Source organism: Sesamum indicum, linkage group LG12 (assembly GCF_000512975.1).
Source record: "Sesamum indicum cultivar Zhongzhi No. 13 linkage group LG12, S_indicum_v1.0, whole genome shotgun sequence".
In the NCBI taxonomy this organism is placed as follows: domain Eukaryota; kingdom Viridiplantae; phylum Streptophyta; class Magnoliopsida; order Lamiales; family Pedaliaceae; genus Sesamum; species Sesamum indicum.
Window position 1 is genome coordinate 1,275,874 of NC_026156.1, and position 7,898 is coordinate 1,283,771.

At 39.0% G+C, this 7,898-nt stretch overlaps 4 protein-coding genes across 5 annotated transcripts in view; 2 read left to right on the forward strand and 2 right to left on the reverse strand.

Annotated features, from left to right (window-relative positions):
- On the forward strand, positions 40-1,188 carry LOC105174942. 2 transcript variants are annotated; one of them, XM_011097202.2, is made up of 3 exons: positions 40-205; positions 289-486; positions 569-1,188. In XM_011097202.2, exons 2-3 carry the CDS (start codon positions 291-293, stop codon positions 1,147-1,149), a joined length of 777 nt encoding a protein of 258 aa, XP_011095504.1. In that variant the 5' UTR covers positions 40-205; positions 289-290; the 3' UTR covers positions 1,150-1,188. The 2 variants fall into 2 exon arrangements, with proteins under 2 accessions (XP_011095504.1, XP_020553913.1); XM_020698254.1 differs by lacking the exon at positions 40-205 and having other exon boundaries at positions 270-486.
- LOC105174943 lies at positions 1,312-4,000 on the reverse strand. The gene is made up of 4 exons (XM_011097205.2): positions 2,081-4,000; positions 1,934-1,983; positions 1,748-1,832; positions 1,312-1,599 (listed from the first exon to the last, which is right to left on the reverse strand). Exons 1-4 carry the CDS (start codon positions 2,418-2,420, stop codon positions 1,553-1,555), a joined length of 522 nt encoding a protein of 173 aa, XP_011095507.1. The 5' UTR covers positions 2,421-4,000; the 3' UTR covers positions 1,312-1,552.
- On the reverse strand, positions 3,759-4,490 carry LOC105174944. Its single transcript, XM_011097206.2, has 2 exons — positions 4,245-4,490; positions 3,759-4,147 (listed from the first exon to the last, which is right to left on the reverse strand). The coding sequence occupies exons 1-2, from the start codon at positions 4,396-4,398 to the stop codon at positions 3,999-4,001; spliced, it is 303 nt and encodes a 100-aa protein (XP_011095508.1). The 5' UTR covers positions 4,399-4,490; the 3' UTR covers positions 3,759-3,998.
- LOC105174945 (transcription termination factor MTERF9, chloroplastic) overlaps positions 6,086-7,898 on the forward strand; it is a 4,271-nt gene continuing 2,458 nt past the window's right edge. Inside the window, exons 1-4 of the mRNA XM_020698167.1 lie at positions 6,086-6,592; positions 7,175-7,253; positions 7,323-7,516; positions 7,597-7,896. Of these exons, the coding sequence (XP_020553826.1) occupies positions 6,269-6,592; positions 7,175-7,253; positions 7,323-7,516; positions 7,597-7,896 (897 nt within the window). The 5' untranslated portion in view covers positions 6,086-6,268. The remainder of the gene's footprint in view (positions 6,593-7,174; positions 7,254-7,322; positions 7,517-7,596; positions 7,897-7,898) is intronic.

Below are 7,898 nucleotides of genomic sequence, written 5' to 3' on the forward strand. Positions count from 1 at the left end.
TTGGTGGTGGGTGGGGGGGGGGGGGGGGGGGGGGAGTGCTTACAAAAACTATAACTTCCCTTGTCTGTGTGCTGCTTGAAAGAAATCAAGCCACGTCTGGTCAAACTTTGCCCACAGGAGCCCAACCCACCTACAATATCAACCATTTTGCCAATGATTAGAAGGCCTAAACTAATATTCCTTGCAGCAGCTCTCACTGACTGAGGTAAGTCTAAGCCTATCAAGGTAGTCATGCATCCATACTCTTTATCTTGTTCATTGTTCTGAAATCTTTGAGTTCTTGTAAAGAGATGAACTCCATTTGGATATCTCTAAAAGAGAACATCAACTGCGGCAGCAAGATGACAGACGTTGCTAGGCTGCCCGAAAAAATGGCCAGACGGAGAAGTAGCACCTCGGCAGAAAGGAATCAGCTCACTGATGAACATGAAAGCCCGTTGTTACAACTCAAATTTAGACATTATCCCATAAGAAGCAGGTTTCAAGGTAACAGAGTCATATCCCACATTAGCTTTTCTAGTTATAACTTGATGTTGGCTCTTTCATACTAGTTTGTATGTATAAGTAGAGCTGGAAATTGGGGACTCGTCGAGGAATGTGATCCTGATGATATACCAAGCAAGTTCAGCTAACCCGAAAAAGTGTTCCAGGACGATAAAGAGAGTCCTCAAGGTGAAAAACTCGCCCGATATCATAGGAGAGTTTGAAAAGTACAGAGAATCAGTGAAGAGTACATCGTACGAGCATCATCCAAGAAGCATGGTGGACGGAAATGAAATCTTGCAATTCTACGGCACAACAATCAGCTGCTGTGGCAGAAACACACAACTAGTGTCTGAACTTTGCAGTGATCCCACTTGCCGTGTTTGTAGAATTATCCAATCTGGTTTCAACACTTATTACAACATACAACATGGGATTCGACTTAGCATGAGCAGCGAGGAAATGAGCGAGGAAATGAGCACCATTGCCAAGAATAAGAATGCAGATAAGGCAGTGATCATTTGTCGGGCAATAGCTGGTAGAGTTATAGATGTGGAAGGTGGGGAATGTGAATCTGTTGGAGATGGATTGTGTATGAAGGCTCAGTCCTTAGTTCTACGAAATCCGACTGCTGTATTACCCTGCTTTGTTATAGTTTTCGACTGAATATAATGTTGTAGCTGTGTTTGATCCAGCTTTTCTGTATGATGTAGGATCTTAAATCCCAACCTATACTGTTTTCAGTCCTTAGTTGTAATAAATTAATTATGTACTGATCTTGTGATTATCAAAAGCATCTGAACTTCAGGGCAGCTATAGCATTTACCTGTCCAAGAATTACAGAATGAAAATTTCAAAGATATTCATTGTATTATTCGTAATTCGACATTGTGTGCTGTTTTGACTATTTATAATACATAAACAATAAATAAAATAAAAAACTGCGTCTGCATATCTCCAGAAACTGCAGTGCCAGATGAGAACAAGTGCAGGTTGTGGAATCTTCAGAAATTCTGGTTTCCTGCATGCAACTTACGGTTGAACTAGAAAGAGGAAGCAACTACACGATCTAACCAGTAAAGAATCTCCTCCAAGATTGCCATGGCAAGAACCCTCCTGCACCCAATTAGCTTTTCTGATTAAAACAAGAACCAACTAATCATTCCATAAATCTTGCCGAGCAATTGCTACTATCAAATTACTCAATAAAATCTTGGTGATCAGCTACTTATATCTACACTTAGATCAATTAATAGCATCATACCGCAGCCAGGGCATCGGAAGTAGTACTTCTTGTCCCTCAGAACAAGCCCAGAGCCTTTACACACCTTACACTTCCTCTGTGCCACCTGTCATTTTATTACAGTCCAACCAAAAACAAAAGCCTGCAATTAGCTACTGATTACGGTTAACATCACATCAACAGTTGTTTCAATCCAAGTTTACGTACAATTCTCTTGCTGAACTCAATCCCAGCGACCACGAAAGGGGTAACACCGGCTGCACAATTTTGAAACTCAGTTTCACAGTATCTTGAAACGCTTTGAAGGACGGTGAGCGTAATCTAAGTTGAATTGACATATATACTATTGGTTACCTAAAGTGCCCAAGATAATTTGCCAAGTGATTTCGGGCTGCACCTCTGAAGTGATGGCGGAGAAGTCGTTTATAGCACTTGTTCTTGAAGTTGATGGGATGTTTCTGCTCGGTAGAATGGTGGGTTTGGTTGTGATAGATGGACTTAGATTTGATCCATAGTAGGTGGGGTGACTTGTGATGAAGCCTCGGGTTGAAGGGTATTTTACGCAAGGGATTAGTTGAAGAGATGAGAAGAATGGAGCAGCATCCATTCGTGAAAATACGGAAACTGATAGCTCAGAGAAGCACAGATGATCAGGTCTGAATCTTCGGCCTATTGGGTGGCAATTTGGAGCCATAGGACGGGCGAAGTTCTGATTGCTCCACGTCGACTTGTTCGGCTTCGGGTTTAGGCCAAGCCAATCTTTCACCGTTTCTGGGCTTTCTTTCTGGGGATATACTTGCAACTTCGACAGGCATTCTGTTTGGGCCGTCTTGGAGGACTTGAACAACCTAGAATAACTGAAAAAGTAGTCCAATATAACAGAAGGGAAAACTTGACGAAATAAACCTTCTCTCTTGAGGGCTGGGCTGCTTCTTAATGCTGACGATGAGTGCTAAAAAATTCGCACCAGCTGTTTAATTTTCTGCTTGTACTTTTGAATACCACATGACGATGGTATGTAATTAAACCTGATTTGTAGGAAGGGTTCCGCAATTATTCCTTGAGCGGTGGAAGTAGCTTAATTTCGAAACCCAATTGCACATCTCGTGCCATGACATGATTAATCACTTGTCTTCATCAACTCCAACAGAAGAATGGAAAAAAAAGCGTTTTCAAAGTGATGCATGAGGAAGCAAGCTAGCTCTTATACAGGGTTTATTGGCAAGATAACAACAAAATTAGAGCTTATTGCTGTCACAGATGATACATTCGGTTTCATCGCAATGAACTCTGCTGAATTTTGCTACCCTAGGTTAATGATTATATGATCATTAACCAGGATCAGTTAATGGAAATATGTGGAGACAGATCCAAGAATCAGAAACACAAGTTCAAGAAAGTCTGAGAAGCTCAACTGCAGACAAAGTCTTTGCATAATACCAAACATTAATTCAATCAATCTATACAGGAATAAGAAAACAGAGAACTATATTAAGACCAAAACTAATCGGAACAATCATATTTCACCTTAAAAGCATTCATGAAATACACGGTCCATACAGAATATCTGTTTAAGCTTGTCATAGTGCAATCTTGTTGTCATAATGTATCGAGCTATTCTGAGCCATAAATCGCTTTTCTATATGAAAAACACTTTCAAGAATCACTTTGGCTCTATGACAAGCAAAATGTTTAAAGAGAAACAATCATAACTAATGGTAATCTTCACAAGGATTAAGCAAGTCTACTACACCGAAAAATGATGTGGTGCCCATTAACCAAGAAAAATAGGCAACATTATCTAACCCAAAAAGAATGTCTCTCCATACTTGAAAACCAATATGATCAGCCAGTCATCACAGGAAAGCCTTTGTCAAAACTGTGTTGAACATGAAAGTGCAGTTACCGTATTGCTCAACCAGAAGGACACAAACAATGATCCCTAAACTTGCCACTAGTTGGAGGACATTGTGACAAAACACTCTAGCAAGACAAATTTTAATATGTAATAAGAAATAAGGATGCAGATAAGTATTTCAAATGCAAGTTAAATTCAACAAGCAGCAATCGCAATACAAGTGATTTCGAGTTCCAGTAACCACCTCTCAATTATTGAGAATAGAATATAACTTGGTCAAATTCTTCCTACAGAAACCCAAAACATCATCAGCAAGGAGAATTTTCATTCTTATCAGCAGTTCTACCAAAATACAAAGGGGAAAGAGCATCACTAGCAGGCCCGGGAAAGAGGCAGAAGAAACCCTAGGAAGAATTACTTCTTGTACTTGGCAACCTCGCCTTCATTGGGGAAAAAACCCATGAGCCTGCCGGCAGAATTCTGGTATGCGTACATGAAACCTCCCATCACCCCAATCAGACCACCCGTCACCATCGACGGCCCCCTAATCCCGGGCTTAATCCCTAATCATTCATTCGCATACACAATAAATCATCAAATCATTCGGCATTTAAGACTAATCAAGCAATCAACCAATCAGCAGAAAGTAAGGTATGGTACCGGATAGGTATCCGACGACGACTGAAACGCCGGTGATGGTGGTGAGGCGGAGGTAGTCTAGTGTGTTGAAATTCGCCACCGTCTTCGTGAACGGTGGATTCCGATCTATCACCGGGTACTCCGGCTTCACCGAGGCCGTTATATCAGTATTCATACTTCCTCACTGCTCAGCTTCTCTTCTCCAACAACCAGTCAATCAAAAATGCCACAGTGCAGCTGAGGCTCTCCTCTTTCAGATGCGTTTCACAGGCGAGCACTCCCCTACACTTCCGAAAAATATGGGCCTGCTCAGTAGTCTGTGATAGTGGGCCCAAACCAATGAAAGGCCCAATGGGCTTATAGCGGCCTCTGTGTCGGATTTGAAACGCAAAGGAAATGTGAAGCGATTAAAAATTAATCCCCAATTGAAAATTGTTTTACAAGTCTATAGTTAGATTAAAATCTAAATATTACGTTAATTAGGTAGCTTTAATTCTTTATCTATTTTATTTTTAAAAAATATACATAATCTTATTATTCTTTTATAAAATAATCAATTGCATTTTAAGACGATAACACGTAAAAAATTAATTAGATTTAAGTAAAAAATACTATAATAAAAATCAGTACTCGCTGAATCGATTTTTATTTTCAAATGCAAAGTAGTTTTATTTATTTTAAATAATTTCTTATTTATATATTTTTTTAAATCAAATTAAATATAATATAATATTAAAAAAAAATAATTACACCGCCCTCCTATGAGGTTTAGAGTAATTCCACATCGGCCTGTTTAATTTGAAAAAAAATTACATCTAGTACTCATAGGTCCTATTTACTAGATAGTATTAGCATGAATATCTGGCCTGATCTATAATAATGGTTTGTTTACAAAAATTTTACATGGCCCGGTACTTCCAAAACTCGATACTATGCTGCAATATTTATTGGATTCAAATCCGGCTTGCAAGGGTGGGATTTAATTATCCTGTTCCGCTTGGAAGACGCCTTCATTTTTCTTTGCCTAAGTTGCCTCTAATTTGGTTGCGTCCAATTACCATATAGTCCCCATTTTTCAACCAAATTACATCAATATACGTTTCCTTTTCTCTCTGGCACCGCATTTGTTCTCCTATTTTTCTCTGTTGCTGTTTTAAACGCAGGGACGAGAGAGAGAGAGAGAGAGAGAATAATTTTTCTTCTTCTATTCTATTTTATTGCGTATTATTCTCTCATTGTTGGATGAGGAGTGGTCGATTATTTGTCATCCTTTTGTTCTGTTATGGGTTTCTTTTTTCTTTTTTTTTCTTATTTATCTTAATTTGTTGGTTGAAAGATGAAGGAGATGGAAGGGAATAGATTTTTGATCTGGGATTTTGATTGGACAAGATGAATATGATGTGTGGGCTGAAAAACATTGGTTCGACTGATACTTCGTTTCAGGTATTTTAGACCTTCAGAAGTTGATATAGCCCAACAATGGCAAATAAATGACAGGAATTTTAATGAATTTTGGGTTTTGAGAGAAGAATGCCGTAGTAAATAAAAGTTTCAAATAATAAGAGTTTTTGCTTGAGAAACGTGTTGTCTTATTTGTGGGCAAATAAGTAAAAACCACATCATAAACCTTAGGGTAGTCTATCATTATTTAATATAAAGTAAACATAATATAATTTAACAAGTCCTAATTAATACGAGAAGCAATCCCAATCCCATCCACCCACTCATTTATCCTATACTGACAAATAAACAAGGTCTTAAAATATAATATAAAAATTGACTATTTTGTAACCCGACCTGCAATAGGACTATAGTATGGTACTAAAAATGCAATTAGCTCGTAAACTAGTGATGGAGAATGTCATAAGTGACCAAAGCAATGGAGACCAGAGAAAGAAGAGAGGAGCAAGGAGATAAGGTTCCACAGCGTTGTACGGTGGTAGATACTCTTCAGTTTTCTTAAATCTCGTTAGGGTTTTAGAGCATATGATAGCAGCATATTCTTATTCTGCTCTCTTCATTATTTATCGCGACGCTATTCGAAAATGGCGGTTTTCTCGCTCTCCACTCCCACTCTCAACCACTCTCTACTTCCCTCCCACTCTCACGCTTCCTATCTTCTCAATTTCGCAGCCTCCTTGCCTTCGCATGCGGCTGCTGGCACTGTCTCCACTTTTAGAAGATTCAATGGCAGAAACTGCTACAGCAGAACGCGAGTTGCGTCGTCGCATTCCAATCCCAAGATTTTGAAGTCTAACCGCCGCTCTAGGTACGGCCAATCACTCTCTGCGTACGACACCGATGAGGATGAGGATGACGGTGGCGGCTCTGATGAAATTGATGACGACGAAGACGATTGGTCTTCGGAAGTATGTTTTATTACCGTTTCTTTTGTGTGCTTATTTTGTGATTCTACTATTTGACAGAATTTTATATTAGTGTTATCAAATAATACGTCCTCCAATAGTTTAATACCAAAAGCCATTTGTTTGAAGCTACTTTGTTGAATATATTTCTTTCTGGCAGTCATGAGCATGATTCAATAAGTGAAAATTCTAAGGAACTAAAAGTGGAAACGAGTAAGAGAAAGATTTATAGGTTGATCTGAGATGCCTTAGAACATTGTAGACACTGCGTACTGATTTTGATCCAGTGTGCCATAGTATAATTAGGATTGATGTCAGCTTATTGGTTTCTAGATCAGAATTTTTTTATTGTCCGTGGATGGACTTCAGCAGTTACTAAGCTTGGCAAGTTGTGTATGGATCCTCCAAGAAGGCATTCAATCAAAGATTCAGATAATAGACTATCTTCCCCGTGTGCTTGATTAGTTACTTTGGTTCAGCTGGCCACTCGATCATCCTACTGTTAGCTAATCTTTATCATGATTTAAAGTTCAAATTGAGTTAATTAGCCAAGTTTTTCATGTTTACATTTTGGGCATTTTCCAGGATGAATTCGTAGATGTTAAAATTTCTGAGGCTGACAGACAGCGGTTAAAATCGAAGAGTGCCGCCCTCAAGGGACAAGGTATTATTCAAAAACTAAGCACAGAGTTCTGGCAAACTAAATCAGTTTAAGGAAAATTCTTATAAACAGGCAGCAGCGGGCGCATAAAAGGAGGCTGGAATTTTCAGTCACAAAGCACTGGACGTAACCTTGAAACAAGGCAGAGCAAATCTGCTGCAAAGAATGGCAGACACACTCTAGAGAAGACAGGTAGAGGTGGTTCGTACAGTGCTTCAACAAAGTCAAGCAGTATTAGTTCTTCAAATGTGAATGCTAAGGACAAGGTATCCGTCATCATAGCTAGCTGCTAGATATGACTTCCAATGTTATGCCTGATGTTACCGGTGCTGTTTTACTATTCCAGGAAGCAGGAAGCTTCACCAAGAGCAGATTTTCTCATTTGTCAAAAGAATTAGACTTAGACGAGAGATATTTTCCACTGCTTGAATATCTGAGCACTTTTGGTCTTAAGGAATCTCACTTCATCCAGATGTACGAGAGGCATATGCCATCCCTTCAGATTAATGTTGAATCAGCCAAGGAGAGATTAGAATACTTGTTGAGTGCTGGAGTCAAACATAGAGATATCAGAAAAATAATTCTGAGACAGCCTCAAATTTTAGAGTACACAGTGGAAAACAACCTGAAGTCCCATGTTTCTTTTTT

Bases quoted from the DNA above. Each gene is read 5' to 3' on its own strand.
- LOC105174942 (XM_011097202.2), top strand. From the start codon at position 291: ATGAACTCCATTTGGATATCTCTAAAAGAGAACATCAACTGCGGCAGC. The intron at 487-568 runs GTAACAGAGTCA...ATGTATAAGTAG, and splicing joins CATAAGAAGCAGGTTTCAAG to AGCTGGAAATTGGGGACTCG.
- LOC105174943 (XM_011097205.2), bottom strand. From the start codon at position 2,420: ATGGCTCCAAATTGCCACCCAATAGGCCGAAGATTCAGACCTGATCAT. The intron at 1,984-2,080 runs GTAACCAATAGT...AAAATTGTGCAG, and splicing joins AATTATCTTGGGCACTTTAG to CCGGTGTTACCCCTTTCGTG. The intron at 1,600-1,747 runs GTATGATGCTAT...AATTGGGTGCAG, and splicing joins CTTCCGATGCCCTGGCTGCG to GAGGGTTCTTGCCATGGCAA.
- LOC105174944 (XM_011097206.2), bottom strand. From the start codon at position 4,398: ATGAATACTGATATAACGGCCTCGGTGAAGCCGGAGTACCCGGTGATA. The intron at 4,148-4,244 runs GTACCATACCTT...ATGAATGATTAG, and splicing joins CGTCGTCGGATACCTATCCG to GGATTAAGCCCGGGATTAGG.